This window comes from Passer domesticus, chromosome 7 (assembly GCF_036417665.1).
Source record: "Passer domesticus isolate bPasDom1 chromosome 7, bPasDom1.hap1, whole genome shotgun sequence".
NCBI classification, from domain to species: domain Eukaryota; kingdom Metazoa; phylum Chordata; class Aves; order Passeriformes; family Passeridae; genus Passer; species Passer domesticus.
In genome coordinates, this window is record NC_087480.1 from 53,665,178 (window position 1) to 53,691,676 (window position 26,499).

The 26,499-nt window shown below is 49.2% G+C and overlaps 2 protein-coding genes across 13 annotated transcripts in view; one reads left to right on the forward strand and one right to left on the reverse strand.

Annotated features, from left to right (window-relative positions):
* The window catches only part of MAST2 (microtubule associated serine/threonine kinase 2), a 185,574-nt gene extending 178,967 nt beyond the window's left edge, over positions 1–6,607 (forward strand). For all 10 annotated transcript variants that reach the window (XM_064428754.1, XM_064428744.1, XM_064428749.1 and 7 more), the window contains one exon: positions 526–6,607. In XM_064428754.1, coding sequence (XP_064284824.1) covers positions 526–2,627 — 2,102 coding nt within the window. In that variant the 3' untranslated portion in view covers positions 2,628–6,607. The remainder of the gene's footprint in view (positions 1–525) is intronic.
* An 11,294-nt stretch (positions 6,608–17,901) lies between these two features.
* Positions 17,902–26,499, reverse strand: part of PIK3R3 (phosphoinositide-3-kinase regulatory subunit 3) — a 77,803-nt gene continuing 69,205 nt past the window's right edge. For all 3 annotated transcript variants that reach the window (XM_064428755.1, XM_064428756.1, XM_064428757.1), the window contains one exon: positions 17,902–25,248. In XM_064428755.1, coding sequence (XP_064284825.1) covers positions 25,047–25,248 — 202 coding nt within the window. In that variant the 3' untranslated portion in view covers positions 17,902–25,046. The remainder of the gene's footprint in view (positions 25,249–26,499) is intronic.

Here is a 26,499-nt window from a genome sequence, read left to right on the forward strand (position 1 = left end):
GATTACTTTAAGGATGGATGTGTTCTTGTTCATTGATTCATTTCAAAATGGAAATCCATACATCCTTTTAAGAATGCACTTGCTGTACTACAGCATCCTTCCACTTTGATGAAAATGTGTGTTGTAAGTTGAAATCTTTTCATAGCAGTTTGACACATTTTCTGTGTTCAGAGAAAAGAAATCAAAACAGTGTGGCAAAGTCATATTTGAAAATTGAATCAGCTGCTGGAATAAAGAGATTTGCATCCAGAGAATAGCAATGAAACACGTGGCTTGTCTGATCAAAGGGGGTTTTTTCCAGAAAAGTGTTCTCATAGCTGAGTGTTTCTTACTGTGGTCTGGTTTTGGGTGCTAATGATGTGAATTTCCATCAGAAGCCTGGCAATGTTGCCTTCAATATCACTGCTGTGCTTTGGAGTAACGTGGCATTGTGTCTTGACTTATTTTCAATAACTTGTTTTAATGGCCAAATATGTATTAATCTTCTTGGTATTTTTTTCTTTGTTCTTTTTTTTTTCTTTTAAGTTGGCGGCAATTCTTCTCAGAGCAGCTCCCCCAGTTCCAGTGTTCCCAATTCTCCAGCCAGCTCTGGACACATCCGACCCAGCTCCCTGCATGGCCTAGCACCAAAGCTCCAGAGGCAGTACAGATCTCCGAGGCGTAAATCTGCAGGAAACATCCCTCTGTCCCCCCTGGCTCACACTCCATCACCAACCCCACAGTCCACGTCACCACAGCGCTCCCCATCTCCTTTGCCAGGACACTCAATTGGCAGCTCCAGTATTATCCAGTCTTTCCCAGTAAAACTACACTCCTCTCCACCACTGGTGAGACAAATTTCTCGCCCCAAAAGTGCCGAGCCCCCTCGGTCTCCTTTGCTGAAGAGAGTGCAGTCAGCTGAGAAACTGGCTGCCTCTCTGTCCTCCTCTGAGAAGAAGCTGGGCTCCTCACGGAAGCATAGCTTGGATATCTCCCACTCTGAGTTCAAGAAGGAGATGTTGCAGCGGGATCCCAGCCTCCAGAGCCTCCAGGAATCTGCCAACGAAACGACGGGCGGCAAGCTCGGGCTGGCGGAGAAAGGGATGCTGCAGAAGCCGGGCTCGCGGAAGCTGGGCGCCATCCGGCAGGACAGGGTGGAGAGGAGGGAGTCCCTGCAAAAGCAGGAGGCCATCAGGGAAGTAGATTCTTCTGAAGATGAAACAGATGATGGTTCGGAAGATAGTCAGGATGGGAGAAGGCTGGACAAGCCCCATGGCAGTGGAGACCAAGGCTCAGATTCTTTTAATGAGGATAATAAGTTTTCATCTAAATTGGAAAGCAAGGATAGTATTGAAGATGATGCCTTTCTACCTGAAGATCCAAAAGGTACAGAAGATTTGCAGAAGGGAAATACTCAACAAGCAAAGCCTGTCTCAGAGCCACTGCAAATTAGTGTGCACCCCTCCCCACCAGAGCTCCCCTCAAGAACTTCTCCAGAAAAACTAGGTAGTTCAGAAAAGCCATTCCTAAAATCAGAAACAACTGCAAAGGAGCATAAGTTGCCAGAAAACAAAACTTTGGAGTGTTTTGGTCCAAAAGACAGGTCTTCTGAAGCAATCAAAGATCTTGGGAGAACTCCAGGTACTCAAAAACCAGTAGATCTCACAGAACATATGCAGTGCCCATCTATCAAACTCCTGGAACTTGAAGAAGGTGATTCTTCTGGGGCCTCCTGTGGTAAACTTGACTTGAAAGAGCCTGTGCTAACAGAAAGCAGTCAGAAACAACAGGATTCCCAACCTCTGCTGGCCCTTTCCTCATGGTGCCCAGCAAGCACGAGCACTCCTGTCGCGGTGAGCCCCCCGGACCGTGGCGAGAAGGGTCATGAGGAGACACCTCAGCCTGTGGAACAGCACAGCTCCTCATTTCTGTCTCCTGGGAGCGCCAGTGAAACATCCCAAAGAAGTCCAAGCCCTGACAAGCAGCAGCCCAGCTCATCCCAGGCAGAGGGTGCTTTAACCTCCAGCAAAACCAGCCCAGCAGGAGCCGTGTCCTCCCCGCTCCTCATCCCCGGTGCCATCGAGTGCGCGCTCTCCGTGTCCCAGTTGGTGCCCCTGGCCCAGAGCGTGCTGGGCCCTTTGAAGCTCAGTATGTCTGGGTCTGGAGAGGTGGAAACGAGAAAGGATTTGGGTGCTTCCTCTAAAGAGGAGAGAGATTTGAAACAAAAAAGGCAGGAAATTTCACAAGTAGGAGAATGTCAAGAGAAAGGCAAACCCTCTAGCACAGATGGTCTGACCACGAGGAGTGGGTCCTGTGCAGAGTCCTTACAGCCAGCAAAGCCCTGGGAGGCAGTGTGTCCCGTGGGGACCAAAAAGGAGGCAACATGTCCTGTGGTGGTGAAAAAGGAGGCACTTTTTTGCAGTGCTAAAGCATCTGAAGCATTGGCAGGGAGCTGCAAAATCACTCAGTCAAAAGAGCTGTCTCATGCTCTTGGACAAGCAGCTCTGAGAGCGTCTCCTCTGCCAGATGGCAGCACGAGGCCCTGTAAAGAAGGGACTCTGGCACAAGCAAAAAGCAAAGAGGTTGGAAATCAGTTAAAAATACAAGACTTTCCCCTGTCACATGATGATGCTGTAAAGAAAACATAGCAGCATCGCTGGTACTCATGGACTGGAGTGTTCTACATTCAAAATAGAGACTGCATGTTTGAATTTTGTAATATACACTAATATAAAATAGAACTTGTGTACATCTATTTTTGGGAGGGTTTTTTTCATACTGTTTTTTGTGTTTTTTCATCCTTGCTATTCTATTTTTGTACACAGTAGTGCTTGCTGTTTGAGGTCTCTTTAGAACAGGGTATCTTTAAAGCAGGGCTTAAGAAACACTTTAGTTTAATTTTTTTTCCCTTCCATACCTTTTATTTTACCTGAGTTTAGGGCCTCATGTGCTCTTCCCTCTAATTCTGCATTTATCTGAGAAGTCAAAAATTCTGTGTGCAAAAAAGGCAGCTTGTTTTTAAATTTCTGCTTTTCAGCATTCTCTTTGAAATTCCATTGAAATTCACAAATGTCAAGTTTTTGCTCCAGTTTTACAATCTGATGTCCCTTGACAAAAATAAGAACCTACCTTCTTGTCTCCAAATTGTTCTGAAATTACAGACCGTCTTTGGTGCAAGTAAAACCTCTTTGTCACCGTGTGTCTTCGCAGTCCTGTGTCCTTAAAGGGTGTGGAGACAAAGGACTTGGCTGGAGAGACTGGACAGAGAGAGAATCCCTGTCTTCTCTTTAAAACAAGTCAGAGTATTTTTCAATTGAATTATCAGAAAGAGAAATCTCCAATCCATAAGCTGGCTTTTTTGGGGATTGTTTTTACTTATCTGTATGGGACACATGGCAAATTTTCCCTCTGTTTTTAAAATTTTAGTGATGTTTTATCTTCCTTTCTCTGGCTTCAATTCATAACTTGCCCTGCCTCAGAGTAAGTGACCCCAGGAAAGGGGTGCCTGTAGGTTGGTTTTAAAGTAGAAAAATTTGTAGTTGCATATTCTCCAGTGTGTCTGGCAAAGTTATCTCAATGAAAAAAAGACCTTTGGAGACTTTTCCTTCTCTTGGTGAGTCTAAATAGGTAGGGATTCTAAGGTGTCCCTTAACATTTCTGAATTTGGGCTTGGGAAACTTGCAGAGTTTTCTGAATCTGCCCATTTTAAAAACAAACCTATGAAGAGTTCAGACTCCTCGAGTTCTGTGGTCAAGCTGCAAGCAGACTTCAAAACACATGAGATATTTTCAGATTTCAGCTTTAATAGCTAGATCATTTCCACTGCTGAGGTCACTTTGCATTAAAAGCTTACTCTTTGCTCCTAGGTTTAGACATCGCTTTGCTCTGAGTGTGACCGACTCTGGGTGACAGTGCTCCTTGCTGAGGATTAGACCAATAATAATGCACCAATAAATGTGTCGAGTGGTGATTCCTGTAGCACTGTAAGCCATTTCTTCATCCAGTTAAAGATTCCTCTCAATGAACACTCCCATCATTTGTCCCAGACTGTGCTCAGCTTGTATCCTTGTCTTGTCTGAGTGGATCTCCCCATGGATCACCCTCGAGGGATGGTTCCCTGCTCACTGGCTTACTCTGTTAGAAGCAGAATGACTGTGCAACAGTATTCCAGGCTAAAACCCAACTCTGTTGGTCTGATTTCCTTACACTGCTGCTTCCTTCACTGTCTTGGCTTTCTCTGAATTTGAAGTTCTGATTCGCTTCCCCTGAATGCAAATATGTTTATTATATAGGAATATATTTTCTCTCTTTCAATCTGATTTCGGTACAACCCACAACTCAAAAAAAATCTCTGGAATCTCACCCTGTTTCTTTCTGTGTAGCAGTTGATTCTCCCCATTATGTACTTGATTTTGGCTGCTTGGATTTCATTTCTGGACCAAGTTTTGGTTTGGTTTGAGGTTTTTTTTTAACATGTTTAAATGAGTGTTTACTCCGTGTGTCAGTGTGAACATGTATGGTGTTGCTACTACACTAACCAAAGCCTCAGTGCTCCCAGGTAACACCTTAACAAACCTGGTTGTGGTGGTACTGAGAGCAGAGCCTGCTGTGCTGCCTCTCTGCTCTTTTCCCTGGAATTCATAGGCTGCTCGTGTGCACTTGGTTTGCAATTACAAACCACAGTATTTCCACTGCCTTGTCAGGGTCCTGGGTGTCTCCAGCCTCTCCAAGTGCTCTTGGTGGTAAGCATCATTCAGTGTTGATTTAGAGCAGTAGCAAGTAAGGAACAGACTTGGCAGGATCTGGTACTTGCCTGGCTGGTTTTCTCCCTGATGGGTTGATTTGTTAAAAAACTGTTGAGAAACAGCGCAGGATATTATGGCATGGACAGGAATAGTGAAAAGTGGATTTGGCATCCTGAGTCTGTGGTAATTACAAAGACAAGCCTCCTTGACAAGCTGCTCTCCTGAGAGCACCTGACCTTGGCGAGATGGAAGTGTCTGTGTAAATTAAGGAGTTGTGTGAGGACGTGGCCCGACCTGGCTGTTCCCTGGGTGGCAGGTCCCCCTTTTCCTTCTGTGTTTAAAAAACCTGAGGAGAAGACCGAGCACTGCTCGTAGGAGGAGAGCACGGGGTGTGAGCCAGGCTGGGTAACCTGGCTCATCCCCCACGGGCACGGGTGGGACCCTGTGACGGTACCAGCTGTAAGCTGCTGCCTTTGCAGCCACTGCTTCCCATGCTGAATTGCAGAATTATCCTTTCCTAGGCATAAAAGGAGGAGTGAAAACCATTGCTATGTCACAGGTTTTGCTGCTTTTGCCTGTGTTGGCCAAAGAAAAGGTGAGGTATGTGTTTTGTTGCCTCTTTTGTAGCTGCGGTACAGAGAGTGGTCAGTGCAATTAAAAATCCCTGGGTTTTGGAAGCCAAAGCCAAACAGCGTTGCCAGGAGAGCATTCTAGTGAAGCCCTGCATCCCCTGCTCTTGGTCAGTCCTGCAGTTTCCCTCAGTGTGCCAGGTGCCCCATCATCCCTGTTCTGCCTGCTGTCAAATTTACGTGGCGCACTTTAGCAAAAGGTTTGGTCAAAAACACTTTATTGAATTTTGATAATAAGCCAGGTAGATACACCAAGACTTATTCCTTGCTCTGCTATAAATTCCTTAAATACCTTCTCAAAAAAAAATCTTGCAACATGAGCTGGGAAGGAACGGGAAGCTGGAAGAGCTGTGTCTGAGGGGCACGAGTGTGTTCCCAGTGCCGACCCGCGGTGCCCAGGGCGGCCCCAGCCCGCACAGCCCTGGTCTCCGTGGGGAATCCCGAGTCAGGCAGGCCCGAGGTGGAAGTCACGAGCGTGAGGTGTGTGTTTGGTGAATGAGCCGTGCATGTCACCATCCAGATGTGCTGCTTCCCTGCTTTGTTTCCCTCTTCCCTTCTGTCAGCTTGGCTGTGTCTCCTGCTCCTCAGCGTGTTGGGATGGCAGCACTCAGCTGGTTCAGCCTCTCCTCTCTGCTCCTGCATCCAGCTGCTGCATCCCTGCGCCGTGCCTCAGTGTGTTATTTCCCCCTTTGTCTCTTACTGTTGCAAACTAAGAGAAATGGATGATATTTATTGTAAATATTAGACTTTAGCGTTGTACTGGCCACTCCTGGGTCTGAATGTTGGAGGCCTTTGGCTGCTGCTGTACTGAAGAGCGCTTGTGGGGGAAGGGGTAAGAGTGACCTGTGGGTTTGTTTGCCACACTTGCATTAAGGTGTGATTTGGAGTATTTTTTTGTTTTGTTTTGTTTTTCTTCCGAAGAGGGGAGGATAAAGTCTTTCTCTGGTTTTCTCTTACTGGATGTGAAGGATAATTCTGTACTTCTAGTAGAAGATTTGACAGAAGTGTGTGTTTACGTTGTGTTCGATTACCATATCCAGGTGGCTGTGAGAGCACCTCCTGCGCTGGGCTCTGCCAAGCCGTGTCACTCAGCACTTAGCTAGATAAGAGAAAGTGTGGAATTTCTGTGTTTTTAGAAACTTGAACAATTGCCACATAATAGCGGTGCAATAATTTTTATTCATGTTGTACCTGCATGTCGATGTTCAAATCCTCCTCCAAAATAAATAATTTTTTTTTTTACATAAATCCAAACTCGTGTTTGTCTCTTGGTTGGTCTCCCCTCAGTTTCTCATGGTGCTGAGGGTGGCTGTGCTCCCAACCTGCCTGCTCAACCAGCTGCTTGATGGGGCAGAAAATGGCCTGTGGAGTGTCTGGGTACAGGAGTAACTCTGCCAGGCTGTTTGGGATTTTCTGCTCCACAGGCCAGGTGTGTGGCTAAGCCAAAGCTTTCCACTCTGAAACTGAAGCCCAGAATTTACCATCCTCCACTGTCTGTAAGTTTATAGTGTTTTGTGTCACTGTTAATGCAGGGCCCTGATGGTAGAAGCATGGAAGGGGTAAAAGGGGTAAAAAGCTGTCAGATGTGAAACTTGGCTGAGCAGGATGAGGGTGTGACTGCCCACAACTGCACACCGTGTCTGATGGGTTCAGGAATTAGATGCACAATAAAATCCAAAGGGCAGGGGCTTGGCATGGGCTTGGATCAGCCATGGGGCAGAAGCCAGCAGGTGCCCCTTTTTCACCCACTCATTTAGGCAGCCTTGATGCTGCACCACCCAAAACCTTTCCAGCAACAGATCTGTGCTTTTAACATGTGCAGGTGTGTGCCCTCCACATGGAGAAGCCTTCAAAGGCTATTCCTGTCCTTGGAAACAGAGCTGGGGAGACGTTCACGTCTGGTGGGATTGGGCTAATCCTCATTCGCTGCTGCCAAGGATGCTCAAAATATCCCGTGTCTCCGTGCTCCGGAGAAGCTGCGGAGCGGGGATCGGCTCCGCCCGCGGGGATTTGCGCTGCCGGCGCCCGGGACAGGGCGATGCTCCCGGCACGGGGCGGCCCGGGGACAGCGGTGTCCCCCCGGAATGAGCCCCTGTCCCTCCTGGCAAAGGCTCCCTGCTCCGGCTGCCCCACAGCCCGAACCCAGAGCATCATCTCCAGCAGCACAGCCTGAGGTGGGGGCATCGCCCTGGAGCAGCGCAGCTGTGGTGCAAGAGCTTCTCAAATCGCATTTTCATGGAAACAGAGATATTTTTCTCCTTTTTAAGGCTCCCTAGATGGAATTTAATTAGGGTTATTTTAGAGATATTTTTCTCCTTTTTCAAGGCTCACTGGCTGGAGTTTAATTAGGGTTATTTTAACGTCCGCAGCCCTCCTGTAGAAGTTTCCCCAGCCAGGAATAAGTAATTCTCAGTCCACAACAGTTTATTCTTCCAGAGGATTAAGCCACAACAACTAAGGGCCATTTTTTCCTCCCAAATGATGGCATGGAAGTGGCAGCCCAGCACACTTTGGTGCTCGCTTGCCAGTGCTGAGATTTGACTCCTTCCCCAGGATCAGAGGGTCGGGGTGAGTCTCTGGGGAAAGCAGAGACTGCAGAGACTGCAGCTGACCTGGAATCTTGAAGGTGGGAACTGGGGGAAAGCCAGAGCATCCTGCACAGGTGCACTGTTGGTCAGAGCACGGGGCTGATGGGTTTGATCCCTGTATGGGCCACTCACTTAACAACTGGAGTCCTGGTCCATGTGGACCCTTTCCAACTCAGAATATTCTGTGATTTCATAGACAGTCTGCCCAGAATGGAAGCCACAGCTGGAATTGCTGTTGGATGCACTGGGGACTCGAGAGGAGCCTGGGGTCCCTCAGGTGTTGCACCCCACACTGCTGCCTGTTCCCGTGTGGATCCAGGGCACTGAGTGCAGGTGTCCGTGGCTCCACAGGGTTTAACTCTTCCTGTCTGCCTGTGCTCTGTGCAGCCTCATTCCCTGTGGCCACGGAGGCACCCAGGGCTGGCCTGCAGCCACCCCCTCTCCAGCCTCCCTCATGTGCCAGTGGGCTTTATATTTTAAACGCTGATTAGGGCTGACCTCATATTTCAGAGCTTACTTCATAGTCACTAATGAGGGATTAGGAATGTTAAGCTAATTAGCAATCAGCAAACGAGGGCTCAGTCAGTCTTCTCAGCCTGCCACGCTGTCAATGAACGAGTTATTTGATGATTATGGTAAACCTGCTCAAACGGGCTGCCTAATTCTGATGGGCAGCAGGGAGCCAGGGCGAGCTGCAGCCCAGGTGATGGGAGCTCACAGCCTCACACAGCCCTGGCCACTCCCCACGGACTGGAGGGTGCAGGACACCTGCTCCTGGAGTCAAAGGATTTCAATAAATAAAGAAATCGGGGTGCTTTTTTTTTTCCTTTCATCTCAGATTTGTTGAGTTATGGTCCAAACTTCCCAGCCTGACTGTTTTAGGAGAGGCTTTATCTGATGGGTCACCTAAGAAGAAATTTGGCCACCCCTGGATGCTGTTCAGCTCCAAAAATACCCTCAACTCAAACCTTCCCTGCTGGGAAGCTCCTCCCAGGCCAGCCAGAGCAGCCTGGCTCTCGGCTGGGTTTCAACTCCCTGGATCATTTATTATCCCATTATTTTGATTTTCTCCCACACCCCACCCTCCACTCCATGAGGGAAGCAGGGCAGCCAGGAGGTGTGGTGGGGTAGGGGGTGGGAGGGCAGCAGAGACCTGATAAATATTTCACTCTGGAAAGGGGGAAAAAAAACCCCAAACCCCCAAATACAAAACCCCAGAGCACTTGTGGGGGTGAAGCAAAGGGGGAAATGAATGGAACTGTCCTGGCCCAGGAGGGATGCAGGGATGCTGGGCACTGTCCTTCCTGCTGTTTCTCTGCTCTTTTCAGGGTACTTAAGGCCCAAGGGAGCTCCACACCTGCTGATGGCCCGTGTGGATGGGGTGCTCAGCCTTGTGCCAAGGACTCACTCCAGCTGTGCTGAGGGGCAGGACTGGAGAGAAAGAAGGTATGGGCACCAGTGGGATTGCTGCCAGGCCAGTGCCACCGCAGAGGGATGGGACTCTGAGAGTGAGGGAGCTGCCTCTGCCCTGGGCACAGCTGTGCTTTGTGCTGGGTGATTCCAAAAAGGACAATTTCCAGCTCCTGGATGTGGGGGTGTGGGAGGTAGCAAAGGCTGGATGGATCTGGGGCAAGGACTGAGCAGGGATGCTCCTATTGCTCCCCGAAATCCATTTTCCTGCCTTTCTGGGGGAAAAAAATAAAGCTTTCTCTTCCTTTGCAGCCAGTTTGGGCAGAGATTTCTTCCCCCCAGGGGCTGAGTGTTGGCCAGGACCTGCGGCTGTGACCTCCTTGCTGGATCCATCCTGCCTGGCGTCCGTGCCCTTCCCCATGTGCCACCCCCGCCTGGCAGACTGGGAGCTAAAAATAAGTGCAATGCAGGGGATAACCGGGTGCCTAAATATATCCCTTCTTTAATTAGCACCAGGCGACTGCCTGGCAGTCACGTCCGTCTGCCCGAGCGCTAATCCCGCGTCACGGGGCTCCCCCGCGGAGCATCCCGGGCACGGAGCATCCCGGCCGGATCACGGCCGCTGACCCTCGGGCAGGCCGGGGATGGCCCTGCGGGGGAGGGTGACACCACTCAGGGCTTAAAGCAGAGTGGCGAGGGTCAGGGGCCAGGCGGGGACACGGTCCTGCCGGTGCTGAGCTGTGCGGGAAGGGATCGGGGAGCGGCAGGAATGGTGATGCCCGGGGCTGGGAATCCCTCTGGCTGAGGGATGCTCTCCCATGGCGCTGCCTGGGGAGCTGCTCTGTGCGGGGCTGGGGCTGAACTCGGTGGGGTCAGGCTGGGAGAGCTGCCTCCTCCCCCGGATCTCACCGGGAGCATCCCTGGTGCTCACCCGAGGCAGTGGGGTCAGGCGGGATTCAACCCATCGCAGCTTCATTCAGATCCGAGGTTCTTCAGGGCCTTGGAAGTGGGAATTGCAAGATACTAAACCACAGCTGCTGGTTTAGTACCTTCTTCCATTTCCAATACAGACACACCAGTAACTCTTCCTGGTTTGCCCCCTGGCAAGGGCACTGGATGCCATCAGGAAGGGATGAGCTAAACCTGTGGCCCCTGTGGCTGCAAACCCTTCCCTGGTCAGCAGCCCTTCTGCTTTCCTAAAAAGCTGGATTTCCCCCAAAACCGGCTTCTGGGAGGCTCTGTGAGCAGCACAGTGGGGCAGCATCCTGAAGGCTCTTCCTTTGGGTTCCCTCAGAGCCATGACCAAGCCATCCCTGCTGCTGGCAGCGAGGACGTGTGGTCTCAGTGCTCTGTGAGTAACTCTGGGCTTTGCTCTGGGCACCCCCATTAACCCTGCAGGAGAAGGTCTCAGAAAGGTGCTGCCCTCCCAGGTCACTGGCAGCAGAAGGTGACATTCCCCAATAAATGATCCCTATGCTCATCCTCTCACCCCCTGACAGCCATGGCTGCTTTGCTGGAGATAAAAAGGAGAAGATTAAAATGTAAAATGAGATTTTAAAGGTTTCCAGCCCCAGGTCGCTGGTGTGACACCTCAGGCCACTTTCCTGCTTGATTGCTCACCAGTGATCTTAAAAGTAACTGGCTCCTGTTGCCCCCCTCCCACCCTCACCTGAAGCTGAGTGGGTGCTGGAGGCAGCTCGTTAATCCTGGAGCTGGCATTAATGAGGGTGCTCCTGAGTGCTGCAGGTGCTGTGGCTCTGCCCAGGGGGCTGCTCAGGGGTGCACATTCCCAGGGCAGGGGGGATGCTCCTGTGGGACACGAGCATGTTCAGAGCATGGGGAGGGAAGCAGGGCCCCTTGTGCCCCTTCCTGTCCCCCATTCCCTGCATTTCCATGTTGCTTTAGCCAACTTTCCTGGTTGCTTTAGCCATGAAGGACTTTGGGCAAGGAGCAGCATTCGCCTCCCTGCCTCTTTCCCAAACCTTCAGCTGGATGCAGCAATGTCCAGCAGGAACCTGTGGGGCTGTGGCTGCTGTTCCCTCTCTGGGGAGCCAGATTTTTCCCCAGGAAATCTCCAGCTGTGGGAGCCAGGCCAGTGCTGCCCATGCAGCCAGTGCCATGAGAGCTTCTGGTTCATGTGGAACTCCTGACCCAGCACCCAGGAAAACCCCTCCTGCTCGTGGGACATTCCAGCCCTGCTGCTCTGTCCCTGTGCTGGAGGAGCAGGTGCTGGCACCAGGACAGGAATCAGATCAGCTGATTTGGAGACCAAATTTGAATTTTGGGGGGTCTGTGGGGTTTGGCAGCTTGAGCTGCTGTGAGATTGCATTTGGAGTTGGGCTGGAATTCCTTTTCCTTCCAGCCTGCTGGGTCCTTCCTGCATGGGGGAAGGACATGCACATGTGTGTGCAGGCACATCCCAAATTCAGGGCAATCCACCCCATCCTTCTCCAGTTCCTGCTCTCAGGGGAGTGGGGCTGGAGCTCCCCCAGCACTGCTGCAGACTCTGAGGCTGCTGTGGCCAGGTGCTGGTGAAGCTCCAGGAGCAGCTCATCCTGACAGGGGTGCAGATAACACAAGGAAGGGACACCAGGGACATTCTGGGCAGGTGCTGCACCCATGGGAACAGAGGGATCCTTTGGGGCATGATCCTTTGCTCCTTTGGGGTCTGTTTGCAGGATGGGGCATTTGCTGCTCAAAGAGAGGGGGATGAACCCCAGAGAGTGCTGAGCCTCATGGGGAGGGCTGAGGGGATGTTTCTGAGGATCTGGGAATGCACTGGCAGAGCCAGGAAATGCACCTGGAGGCGTGCAGCATGGCCCAGCACATTGGGCTGGCAAGGGACAGCCTCCATGGCACCTCCACACTCTGGAGACACCAACCCAAACCTTGGCACAGGAGAAAAGCACCATTCCCCAGCACGGGGGTGGTCTGGGGCTGTGGGGGGCTGCTCCCCTTCCCAACCTCTGCTGCTCCAGCGGGTTCTCCAGCTGGATTCCAGTGCTGGGGAGTGGGGAGCCCGCAGGTGCTCCCCTGGAAAGCCAGGAGCTGCCAGCAGCAGGCAGGAGCAGGGCTTGGCTGGTGTCCCTGTGCACAGACAGTGATGGATTCCAGATGGCCCACGGGTGCACAGGGCTGCAACAGGGTCTGCTCCAAAGGCAACATCCGCCACAAGGCGGGAGCTGGGACCAGGAGGAGAAGGGTGAGCAGCAAGAGGAGAAGGAGGAAGAGGAGGGGGATGGTTTTATTCCTTTGGCTGCCACAGTGACCTCTCAGGGCTGACTCAATTTCTCCATCCCATCTGTCTCCTCCCAGCCCTGCATGGAAGGCTGGCAGCAGCAAAGGCATGTTCCCAACTGCCTAAAAATATTTGGGATGTGGGCAGTGGGCAGGGGAGGCTGGGGCTGCCCTGCCAGGGGTGTCAGGTGTGCCCCACACTGTGTGAGTGAACAGGCTCATGGGGAGCCATTCCCTGTGCTGCAGGAGGGCAGAGCCCTGGGCTGGGCACGGCTTCAGCTGGGGAAGGGGGCTGTGCATCCCCTCCCTCTGCATTTGGGGTGGGGGAGCAGGCTTTAGACAGGTGACAGGAGAACTGGTTGGAAGGCAGCACATTTGGGGGCTGCTCAGGGGGAAGATGCTTGTCCCTGTCACCTGAGGAGTCTGAAAGGCCACCTGAGAATGCCAGCCAGCGAGTCCCCTGGAGGGGATGTGGTTTGGGAGGAATGTACACGGCTGTGGAGTTTCCCACCCTGAGTGAGGCTTGCATTTATCAGACATGTTCAGAAAACAACGTCTGAACTGAAAATGATGGTGATGAACACTTGTGCCTCCAGTGAATCCTGGAGGAGGGATTTTTCTCCCTCAGGAGACAGGTGAAAGGGCTGTGCAGCGTGGGCATCTTGCTCCCAGCAGAAGGTTTCTCTTCCCAGAGGGGCAAGAAAATTCTTTTAGAAATCGTAGACACACACAAAAATATGCCACGAAGTAGGAAGGAAAAAAATTAAAGAACAACACAAAGAAGGAAAGGAAAAACGCCAACAACCTGCCCTGTGCCCAGGATCAAAGCTGGGAGCCGTTTGGGAGCCCTGGGACAGGAACATTCCCTGGCTCCTCTGGCCAAGCTGCTGCTGTGAAAGGCTGCTTTGTTCCTGAGGCCTCAGCCCTGCTTCTCCCGCTGCGGACTCTGCTCCTGCTGGTGACTGGGCAGGTGAGATGGGGCAGGTGAGGATTGGGCAGGTGAGGATTGGGCAGGTGAGATGGGGCAGGTGAGATGGGGCAGGTGAGGATTGGGCAGGTGAGGATGGGGCAGGTGCTGGGAGCAGGGGCACGCCGGCTGTGCTGCAGTGGCAGTGCTTTGATGGGGGCAGAGGAGCAGGAGGAGCAGCCCCCACCCGACACTGAGGGCAGGTATAAAATACCCAGAGCTATTTATTCCATGAGTGATGTGAATCCAAGTGCCCTTGCACTCCTCTTCTACCCTGAATCCTGCATTCTCCTCAGGTCTTCACAAACTTTAAGCCAAATTAACACTTGCTATTTATCCTTTTATTTTTGTAGGGGTTTGGTGGTGGTTTTTGGTTTTTTTTTTTAATAACCTGTGTTTGTTGTCCTGGCTTGGTGATGAACTGCACCATTACATGACACTGGAATTTCCCTTCCACAGCTCCTTCTAGGTTATGGGGCCTCACCACCTCTGTCTGCAGTGCTGGGACACTCAGGTTTGCCAAAATTCCCCTTGCCAGAAGCAAGGAGAAGCGAGGTCCCACATCCTCTAGGTCTCCAGGTCCTACATCCCCAAATGCCACATCTCAGGTGCGGGAGGGACTCTGGGGCTGACTCAGCCCCTTTGGCTGTGAGGTGTCTCCCAGCAGGGCAGCCTCAGCCCTGCCCAGTGCCGGAGGTGGTCACGGTGCCTGGTTTCCGCGGGTCCAACGCGGGGCAGGAAGGGCGGCTCTGGCCGGAGCCCAGCCCGGAAAGCTCGGCCAGGCCCTTGCTCAGTGTGGTGGGGAAAGCTGCCCGGAACAGACCAGCCCTGTGCAAAAATGGGAACTTGTGCTGCCGATGAAAAGTGCTTTCTTTGGGTAGGATGTTTGTGTTTCCCTTGGCAGGGCGGCCGCGGGAGCGTGCACAGCACCTGCCCAGGGCGGCTGGCTCTGCTCTCAGTGCACCCATCCTGCCCTTGCCTTGGAAGTGCCAGCAAAGGGAAAGTTTGGGAAATGCTCCAGCCACAGATCTGCCTGAAGCAGGCTTATGACTACTGAGTGTCTCTCCTGGGCACAGACCTGGGGCAGCAGCTGGGAAAGCCGGGATCTTGCCCAGAAGCTCATGCAGGAGCACAGGGCAAGGATTTTGGGATGGAGGGGCACACCCTGGGCCCTGCCCTCCTGGCATCCTCATCTGCCTGAAGATGCTCCACCGTGGGACATGCCTTTGCTTGCCCCCGAGGCCTTGTGACAGCTCGTGCTCCTTTTCCTGCTCCTTATCCCTCTTCTGGGAACCAGACCCTGAGTTGCCCTAGTTTGCATCAGGGCTGGGAGGCTGAGCCAGCTGGACGTGAGGAGCTGCCTCCTCCTGCTCAAGGGAGAGGTCAAGGCTCTGTCCCTCATCTGGGGGAGATGGATTGGGTCTGGTGGGGCCAGGGAAGGGAAGGGCTCTGGGCAGGTGGCTGAGCACAGGAGAGCTGGAGCCCGGGGGAACCCGCACTGGGTTTTGCTCTGAAATGCACCAGTGACTGGGCAGAGGTGGCCAAGGTGCTGCCCAGGAGCCACCACCACCACCAAGGATGGGTTTGGAGGCAGGAGAGTGGGCAGCAACCCGGGCTGGTGCTCTGCAGCCTCTTTCTTTTCCTCTACCTTCTGCCCAGAGAGCACAGACACATCATGCAGAGGGTGCTGTGGCATTTTGTCCCCTACCCATCACTTCTCTTCAAAGTCAATTAGATCTTGGCGAGAAAGATTTGCCATCACTAAGAACAGATTTGATGAAAATAAGAGTCAAGATAAAACAGTGGAGAAAATCGTAGCCAGAGAAGTGGATTATGTTGGTCAGAGTGAAGCCTCTGTCCTTCCAACCCTTCTGGGCTCACGGGTAACATGGATATAGAAAGGCTAATGCTGGTGTGGGACAGTGCCAGCTCAACAAAAATCAGTGTGGGATGTTTCCCCACCCTTGAAAGTCTTTTCCAGAGTCAAATTTTGTATATTACCATTTTGTTCCAATTTGGATGAAACCTGACAAGCAAGACGATGAGATTTCCCATGAAATGGGGATTCTGGGTCTCTGGCCAACCCTAATCCAGCAGCTCATTTGAAAGCTGCTGACTGCTGCTCCAAGCTTGGACTTGATCCTCCAAGGAGGAAAATGCTGCATCTCATGTCTCATGGGGAGGAACTGTGGGATTCAGGCAGTTCCCTCTATCTTGGGTACCTTTGCATTCACCCCAACCCCAAACCCAGTGGGTCTGGGTGAGAAGCAGCTGCCCCAACTGCATTTCCAGGCTCAGGTGCTTCATTCCTGGCAGAGGCACCTGATGGATCCCCCATTCCAGCTGTGCATGTTGCAGTGGGATGGAGGGGACAATCCACATCCCTCATGGATTTTGGGCTGCTCAAGGTGCTGTGCAGCACACTCACCACCCTGCCCTTTACTGATGACTCTGGTACTCGGAGCTATGGCTGTGGTTGTGTTGCTCCTGCTGCCCAGCAACACAGTGTCTGTTAAACTAAACTATTAGACTAAAATAAGTCTGTTTTGAGAGATGAAACCAAGGAGGAAAAGTGGAGCAGCTTGGTTGCTGCAACAAGCCCCAGGTTTCAAACCAAACCCTGATCCCTTACATCAAGGCATTATAGCTAGGGGAGGATGGGCTTTTGGAGGTGTTTGGGATTTTCCTGACAGATTTTTTTCCCCATGGGCAAGATCCTCACATGAATCTCCCAGTACAGTGGGTTCCTTCACGGGGGGGAAGAGAAATCCCATGAAAGCAGCCTGGGGACTTCTGTCCATGCATCCTGCAGCCCTATGGTGCCACACCTGGGGGTGCCAAGCCTCTGCCTGCCCCCAGGAAGGGTCCTGTGTGTGAGTGGGGAGAAACCCAGGGGACTTGCAGGAAGCTCTGTGGAACTGCTGAGGATGGAAAAATCCCCGGGATCTGCCCTTTCTCTGAGGAGACATCTGAGCTGGGAGGTGTTTTTCTTTCCATCCAGTCAGCACGGCCGCTTGGAAATTTCCTACGCCGGCTCTGGCTGTGATGTTTTCATAACACAACGAGCAGCCTGGCAAAGCCCTGGAAAACTATTTGCCAATTAGTGACTTACATCTTTCCTGCAATTCTGCCTCATTAGCCCTTATTAAAAAGAAATAAATTAAATAATAATAAAAAAGAGCCAGGCCCCTGGAGCACCTTGCAGAGTCCTCTCAGTTCCTTGCTGTTTCCCCACTGCTCTCCTCTTGCCTGGGGGTGCCAATGCAGTGAACACTGGCCCACAGAGCCCATGGCTCATCCCTTGGGTACCACGTGGCTGGTGCTGGTCCAGGTGATGTTTCCAAGGGGCTGCATCCCTCCAGTGCTGTGGGCAGGACAGCAGGGAGCACCCCGAGGTGCTGCAGCATGGGGTGAGCTCCTTGTTAGGTATAAAGACAGATGCCTGAGTGAGCCCATCAAGGCACCATTTGGGTGTTCCCAGCTCCTCTGCACCATGATCAGGACTTCGGTGCCCAGTTGGGTGCTCCCTGCCTGCTGCTGGAGGGGCCTCTGGTGCGGGTGATGGAGGGAATGCTGACTCAGCAGCTGAAAAGGCTTGCATGGCCCTGTGAAAAATGCTGATGCAGCAATTAAAAAAAAATGGTTGACTCAGGAGGTTGGAAAAATGTTGCTCGTTAGTCTGCAAAAAGGTCGACTTGTGGGGCTGCAAAAACACCTAGCCACACACAGGCACAGCCACTGCCCTTAAATTTCTGAGGATGCTAGGCTGGCATCGCATCTGACTGCCAAGTTTAAGGGGCACTACATCCCCCCAGGTCTGCCCTCCTGCCATCACCTGTGTTTGTAATGAAAGAGCATCAGCAACACCACCCCCAAACTCACTGATTTTTCAGTGGTTCCAATGCCTGGTGCTCATGAAGGAATTGGGAAAGCAAAAAGTGATTTCCCAAACACCTGCAAAATCTAGGTGAGTGGGTGCAGCTGAGCCATGCCTTTCCTACACCTGCTCAAGTGGTGCATCCCCTCCTCTCCTCCCAGCAGCAACAGTGGCATCACCAGAGGTGGTTTTCCCTGCTGGCAGAGGAAGCAGTGAGCCATGCAGGAACACTGCTGATGGCTCTGCTCCCTTGGAAGATGTTGTGAAGGAGCGAGGGAAGGCTCCATTAAGGAGCGCGCGTGTGCTACGTGTGTTCCTCCCTCCTCCCAGACCCAGGAGGGGCTTTCTCTCCAGCCTAGAGGAAATCAGACCTCTGCAAGTCTTTTTTTTTTTTTTTAAAGCTTCTGTTAAAGATGATGCCCATGGCCTCGGCTGGGAGACAGACACAGCTACACCAAGGCAGCCCAACCACGCTGCAGTTCGGAATTTATTAGAAACAGCTGTCAGTACATCCTTCTAAAACATTACATGTCAATGTGCTTTATTGCAATTTTTTTTTTTATTGCATTTTTTTTTTGATCTAGAGCAAGTAGGCCCAGGATGCTTAGTGTCTGGGATTTAAAAGCCCAACCATCTAGTAAAAGAAAGTACAGCAAAATTGTAACACACCCGGTGACAAGTACAGTGTTGCATTACTGAGCTAGAAACTACAGGATGACTTGTCAGAAAACACTAACATACACTTGGTTTCCTTATGAAGCAGTTTGTTTCTTTTCTTTAAAAGTTAAACTACATGAATTCCTTTTTTATTTCTTTTCTTCCCCCCACCCCCCTCCCCGACTACACCATAAACGACAGAAGAACAGATTTTACACAAATAACAAACAAGAGTACCAAAGTTACATGCTGGAATTCATCTGGAAAACAAAATAATTCAATAGCTTCTGGAGAAGCAGGTTCTTAACAGATGCAGTTTCCCTTAAAGAAAAAAGAAGTCAAAGAAAAGCAGAAACATTGATGCAAAGGTTGTACAAAGGAGTGTGCTGTTATTTCAGCCCTCGACACAAGATCAAACACCCACTCATGCTTTACATTGAACCACACCTTGTACAAAGAGTCCACTCACAAAGGGACACGCACCAACACCACCCATTGCACATCAGCTCTGGACAGGGGGCACTGAGGGGCCACTGGAACGTGCAAACAATCACTGCATCTCACAGCAGAGCAAGAGGGGCTTCTTTTGCTAAGCCTTTGCTTGGGACACGGTTGAATGCTTTGTCCCAGAGGAAATAACACCCCAAATCAACTCTGTTTACAAATATAGTAGCAACCCCCCCGAGGAAATCCAGAGTTCAGCGTTTCAGAAGCACATATGCAAGATGAATACAATAAACTCCTTTTCGTTTGACAAAAAACCAACCCAATTCTGCCTAAACACGTGGCAGAATGTGCTAACAGTGAGTTTTGTTTTATTTTTAAGGGGCAGTGCCACTTACAGCTAATGCATATAAATGTGTACGTGAATATATTTTACATATATCTATATACATACAGTACATATACACACACACGCACGCGCACACACACACACGGATGATGCAGACCATTACAATCCCATGGTGCAATAAACAGCCAGATATACAAAATTAACAGGTTTTCATCAAACAGATCTTTGCTGGATGTAGAAGTCACTCACGAAAACAAAACAGATTCAAACCCCGACCCAGCTGACTGAAGGTGAGCCCTCCCTGCAGCCAACAGAGCCCTGGGGGCTGGCCCCAGCATCCTTCAAACCCTGCTGGGGGTGACATCACCCTTAGAGACCTTTTCTTTTGTCTTTGGATGCAGTAACTTTCTCCAAACGATCCCGAGCCTCTTGCTACAAGCACTTGGAGAGTGCATGGGAGCGGCGCTGCTGGACATGGGGGAATGTCCCTCCCCTCATTTGCCAATGCCAATCTCACAGAAGCAATCCCAAGGGAAGGTGGTGGAGGGGGCATCAAATTAAAGCTGCTTTCTCTAATACAGGTTGATCAACGAAGTGGGTTTTTTCCTACCAAAAAGGGCCTGTCTCACTTTTTTTTTCCTTTCCTCTGAAGCTCATATTACATTTTTTAAAAGCAAACTTTAGAACAAATGGCGAGTCTAGTCATAAAATAAGGTGAGTATATGCCAATAGCAATTTAAAAATGCAAATTCTGCATTAATTGTATGGAGCCAGCCCCAAAGACCAGCACTTCAAGCGCTGTCATCATCTAAACAGTTAACAAGCTAAAGCTCCCAATCTGCCCCTTTGAACAAACAGGAAGGAACTGAAAAGATTTCAAGAGAGATTTTTTTTCCCCCCCATTCGGTGGAAAGTATTTCTGCCCACAGAATGCAAGATTCACAAAAATGTTGGCCAAACTTCACGTAACCCCGTCCAAAGCTGCTGCTCACGCAGGGCTGAACTGGCCCAGCCTCCCGGGGAACAGGCCAGCACTTCTTTGGGCTGGTCCTTCCCTTCTCCCAGTGCCAAGGGAAACAAGGGGATCAGCAGTGCAAGTTCCCTTCCCATACAGAAAGGGCAGCAGCTCCTCAAGGACTTGTACCAATTCCCTGAACCTCTCCTGCATGTGCATTCAAGGAGAGTACGACTGGTTATTCCAAAGGGAAGGGTCAGCTCTGGCATCCCCTCTTATTTCATGGTTCCAGGCAGAGGTTTCTGGTTCATGGTCTGTCTCCTGCTTCATCAAACTACAACCAGAGGGATGCTTTAGGGTGCTGATCCTTCCTCTCCACTAAAGCTATTTGCTTTGAATGCTGAATTTGAGCAAGCTTGACCCCCTCCCCTCACAGCATTTCTGTTCTTCGGGAATGTTATTTTGATTTTGCTATTGCAAAAGCAGAGATTGCAAATCAACCATAAGGAAACTACACATAAGGAAACTTGATTTTAAACATGATCTAAACAAAACAACCCCAAACCCATCATAGTGCTTTGTAAAACTGCATTTTGAACCTGTCTGTCTCTTACCCCTCCTGATCCACAAGCAGTACCTGTTTCATGTCTGCACAATGCAGCAAGCATACAAGACTCACTAACATTTCAGATTTTTATTCCCTGTTAGTGTAACAAAAAATAAAAAAATAAACACACATTCAAAAACAGAAGCGAGATTGTTCAAGTACCAAATAAGGGGCTTTTCCAAACTTAAAGTGTGACACTCCTATAGCAATTCTGCTGTTTTAAACAGCCACAGCGCTCAGTTACAGACATGGTGCCACCTAAGCCTGCAGAGAGCCCAGGATTTGGGGCAACCAAGACCCTCATCCTTCTCCTGTCCTCCCCAAAACAGCACTAAGTGTCAACACTCATTTCCACAGTCCCATCACAGTTGCCTGGCTTTGCAGGGGAAAAACTTTGATTTTACCCTGCTGTGACTAGAATTCAGCTGTGATTAAATACAAGTTTTTTTTTTCCTGGGAATGGCTTTTGGTTGTGGAAGTCTTGCCTACACTATTGTCAGCGAGAAAAGAATCAGGCCCATCACATTAAATGGAAAACTTCTCGAACATCTGCCACCTCAAGAGAGATGAGTGTGGAAAGAGCATTTTATTTTTGGCATAAGAAAAAGGGCTATACTGGGTATAACTCTAGATTGCTACTACCAATCGTGCAAAGCAGCAACTCACTTTACTGCTGATAAGAATGAAATAAAAACCCAAAGACAACCCCCAAAACTAGAGCACTCCAGTATCAGAAGGTGGACAATTGCACATTGCTGCTTCACACACTAGTGAAGCATCTGTTGGGATATCCTTCTTGATTCTAGGTTGGTTCTTCCCATGCTCAGATTACTTGTAATCAACAAACAAATTAGTGGGAAAAGATTTGTAACTTACTAACTTCAGAAACATGGCACTCGTGGCTGATACAATGGGGCCAATGGCAACTGTGGAAGCAGACCTGATTTCCATCCATACCAATACAAAATACTGAAACACCCCTAATTCCCTGCAAATATACTTCAAAACAGATTAGAAGAAACTGTGCATATTCGAGTTTCAACATCCCCTCCCCCCTCCCCCATTTAACACTGTGCAAAAGTTATTTATTCAACTCTACACATATATTTAATACAACATGGGTCAGTGAGATCAATGTTCCTTTAACTGCAGCCTGGTACCAGATGGCTGCTACGACAGTGAGGCTACTTCCCCCTTTCCTCCTGATGTTCTGACTCTTAAAATTAAAACCTTCTCACATCTTACTGTTTTAAAAGAACTTGAGTTTCTTTGTTTCGCCTCTTTGTTCACATTTCCTGTATTTGTTTCAGGCTTAACAGCTGCTTTTCATCCTGGGGTGTAATCCTGCACCTCACAGGCCCATTTCTGATTTCTCAGTCATGCAAGTGTAGAGCAGCTCCTGGAAGCTGTGGGTTCTCTCACAGGTCTAATGCTACTGAGCAAACAGAATTAGGCTGAGCACAATGAGAGGTGCAGGACCAAGCCCTTGCCCCATAGATCACACCAGCTACACGTGTCAGTTGGTTTTATAACAATTTTCATTTTCTCTGTGAGTGCAAAATAGCACAGAAAGAATCTGTGCAATAGCACGTGCGAGTCAATGGGGAACTGTGGCAGCAGCTGGGACTTCAGGTGCCTAAACCACACACAGGGAGAGACAGTGGCAAAACAGCCTCAGGAGACTGCTCAGAATAATGGAGCCAGTACAAGGAATGCAGGCTTGCTCTGCCCATAGCCCTGCTCTGAAAGTTTGGGCAAAACAGAACTTCAAACAACACTTCAGGATGGCTTATTGGCTCTGGCTCCATCATTCACAGCAAATACATCACCTGTGATCAGTAAAAGAGCTCGGGGAGCAAAGGGCCAAGAGTCCCAACTCACTCACACCACGATAAAACCAAGCTACCTTCACAGATGCTAATGGAATTACACTGTATTTACCTTGGCAGAGCCAGGGCTGGAGCCTGGAGCAGACCTCACAGGATCAATCAGATTCCACTACAGGGAGACTTCAGACAGCCCTGCTCTGCTATCCTGCTGCTGTCAGGACTGCGAGGGTGTGCCAGGATTTATGAGCCTGGAAGTAGATCTGTACCTGTTTAAAACAAATCTGAGCCCTACCTGAAATTGGGGCAGACCTGAAATTGGGGCAAATATAAAACACTCTGGCCAGGTTACCTCTGTTACAAAAGCAGGGATCAGAAATACAGGTCTCATCAGCTTCAAATGTTAACACTGTCAGTAAGAGAGTGCAGAGAGATCACAAGGGCAGGGAAAAATCAGACACTCCTCTCACACAGGTTTTTCTACAGGCATGAGGCACCTGGCTATCACTTGCGCCTTTGAACTGATTTCTTTCATTGAGCACTTGGTCTCAGCCCAGCATCAAGGGAATGCTAGATGCCTGAAAGGTGTGAGAATGGCAGCTGTACAGCTCCCAGATTAGCTCCCAGAATCAGCCAAGAAAAAATTCCATGTCCACAGACCACTGAGGAAACCATTCAAGATTTCCACTAACAGCAAAGGCTATGTCTCATTTTTCCTTTTTTTCCTGGGGAAGTAGAAGGGACACACAAACAGATGTGGTTCATTTTGACATAGCAGCTTATGTGAATTTTATTCTTCTCTCTCACAGTTTTGAGTTTTGGTTAAGCTTTGTAGAGTATAATTTAAATGAGAAAAGTGGCATCTACAGAATTCCTTGCCTGAAGATTGCACTCTGGCCAATTAGGAAGTATCTGGGATGCGTCAGGGTCATTAGTGCAAAATAAAAAATGTCATGGCATGCCAGGCAACCAGACTACCCTTCCTGCAATGGCTGTCAGTGCTCCAGCCTTGTCACTTCCCTACTTGCGAATTCAAGACATTCAGTGAAATAATACTTCTAGTGTAAACAATATACATCAACAAGCCTGGCACTACTGCCCAGGCATTACAGAAAAAAGCCATTTGAACAGGAAATCAGCCCCAGGGTCAGAAACGGGTCTCCAGCATTCTCAGACCTGCATGACTGTCTGCTTCCTGTCCTGCACAATGGGTGCATTGCAAGGGAAACGCTTCCAGTAATGGGAACAAAAGTAACTTTCAAGGTTGCACGCTGAACAATTACTTTGCCAGTTGTGCTTTGATGCCAAGTGGTTCAGTTTGCCAAACTTAGCTCTTTTTCATTTTAGAAGCTTAAGGAATGGAAATAAGCCGCTTTGTACACTTTCCAGGGAGGGGATTTATTTGATGATTGCTGTAGTTGATGAAGCCCAGGACTACCCACTCCAGTATTTGACAGCAGCCCTTGCCAGAGGATGGTACCAGACATCCAGTAACTGAGGAGTATGGCTCTCATCCCTTCCTGTGTTTTGCATCATGTTTAAAATAACTACAAGGGAATTTAGATTATTCCAGAGTAAAATCTTGCTTGGCTGCAGTGGTGTGAGAGTTCAGAACCCAGCTCACAAAGAACAAATCAGAGGAGATCTAGGATTACATGCTCACTTTTTACAACTGGGAGTAACTGTACCCCACCAAAGAATTGGGTACAATAAGCCATCCAGGAGCATTTGATTACACCGACCTCTTCTGTACCAAAATCAAGTGTTACAAGAGTCTGTCACTGTTCAGCAAGAGACCTGCAGCAGGTCAGTGCAAGCTTCGTTCTGGTTTACATTCTGAAGCACAGTATCATTAAAACTCTGGGAACAGAATCCCAAGCTGAGGAACAGGAGGGAGAGGGGGTGAAGAAAGAGGAGAGCGAGCAATTACATCAGATCAGACAAATTTAGTGTTTTGAAGCCAGACAATGTTTAGCTTTTTCTTTTATTTGTTTCAAGTTTTGGTGCAGAAAGTATGTGCGGATGCTAATGCAACCTCCCCTGTAAGTGCTCGGTCTAGCAACGAACAAAGTTTTGGCATGTTCAGTTTGGTTCTGTTTCCTTTAAGTGAAGACCTGTAGTGCCATTGAAACCAAAACTTTGTTACTGTTGGCAAAAAAATAAAGCAACTTTCCTTTTACAAGCATTTTTCCATTTAAATAAAAACCTGAAGCTTTCCCATAATTCCTTTGGTCTTCTCTCACCAAATTCCATGCTACCTCAAGACAAGCCCTCTTTTGGAAGTCCGGCTGAATCGCAGTGAAGCTGCTAAAATTAGCAGAGAAGAATTGCTGTGGCAGAGTTTCCCCCTAGTTTGTTGGGAGTTTAAGACTGAAAGACATTACCAGTGCCTCGGGTAGAGGCTTCAAATTGTGTCTACTAGAACAAGAGAAAACAAAATCCAGTCAGAAGTTCCACTGAAGGTGCCTGGCAAAAAATCATCTCCATAAAATGATGCTCTGCTTCCAGTATTTTCATATGCGTTGTGTTGAGTTTATTCCCCTCATAAGGAAACAAAAGTATCGGTGTAAAAGCACAGCTGAGCTTTTAAGGTAGCACCAGGACACCTACACCCAAGTTGACGTCTTGTTGCTGCTAGGCCTCTTTTTGATTCACATTCACAGAATCACTTCTTGTGCAAAACAAGCAGTCTAAGGAGAAAGAATGCCCTCCGAGTTCTAATAAAAATTGTAGAAAAGAATCCAAGATAAGCCAACGCTTTCCTCCTCCCCAAAATTTACCTGCAGAGAGAGGGGGGCATCTGTGCGTAGACAGGATAGGCAAGCCTGACATTTAGGGAATCATTGTGTTGGACAAGGGATGTCTGCTGGTAATGAAGAACCAAATCCTTAAGTGTGCTGTACAGGTTGTACGGTTCTGCAAACCCATAACCTCTTGGAGTGCTGTAGATCACACAGTGTTTCACCTCTCCATCAGCTCTGTAAGGAAAGGAAAGAGAAGAGTTTAACGTAAAAGGACAAACCCAAAGTGACAGTCTATTAACAATTAACTAATGCAGCATCTCTGCCAGTCACTGGATTACATAATGGAAGACCCAGAAGATGCAAGTGGAGGAGATTAATATAGTCTGTGAAGAAACAGGGCTTCAGGGCATGTGATTAAACACTCTTGCATAATAATCCACATAAGAGGGCTCTTCCTTCCCAGCAGTACAATTCCCTACTGCATTGTTCTCCAAATGGTCCTTGGGAAAAAAGTCAATAACTGAACCAGGAAGATAAACACCCAAAGTCAGCAATGACTTTGTGCTCAACTCACCTAGAAACCTTTCCACTTAGCAAAGAAACCAAAACCTACAAATTATCAGGACCTACAAAGTATTCCATGAAACACAGTGCTAACCTTCCATGTGCATTTTTTAATGTTAAGCATGGGACAGGTTCAAGCTGATTCATTATCTGAAGCCATAGCGACCAAGTCTCTAACTTGGCAGAGCAGCTACCGGAGCACAGCAATTCTAAAGCAGCTAGAAAAATTTATCTGCCAGAAAGATCAGGTATTATGTAATCCTTGTACTGGAGCCTGTTACAATCCCAGTCACATGTAGGAACAGGTTACTTTGTGCCACCCCTTTGCAAGCCTGTAGCATGATCCCAACCAAACAAAAGCCTCTGATGAATCCAACACTTGAGTGACTGCAATGAACAGAACATGGAACACAGCAGATACCACAGTCTTCAGTTACCTTGAGGTGCTAAACCTTCATATATTCATTTCTCAGGCTTGTGCTCAGAAGCAATTAACCTCATATGAAATAAATCAGTAAAAGCCATTTTGGACTGCAGGACAGGCTTGAAGGATTTTTAGATAATGGAGTTGGAGCATTTCTGACCTTCATTACACCAGCATAAAATGAAGTGAAATACAAGAAATCAATGCAAGGCTGTGTGAATGTCATCAAAGCTACTGCTCACAAATAATCCTCTGAAGCACCACCATTACCTTATATATACAAGAAAAAGATCTAGAGTTGGGCATGTCTGAAAATGAGAATGGAGATGCCACACCTTTACAGCCCTGCTTTACTTTTTCCCGTATGTCCCTTAGCAGGGAAGAATATGGGAGAATTAGGCCCTAACTTAGCCCCTTACTACAGAGCTTCAAGTTGGGATACTTCAGAATTTTGTACTAACTACTGTGGGAACTGCAGAGGCTGCAGGACTACAGCT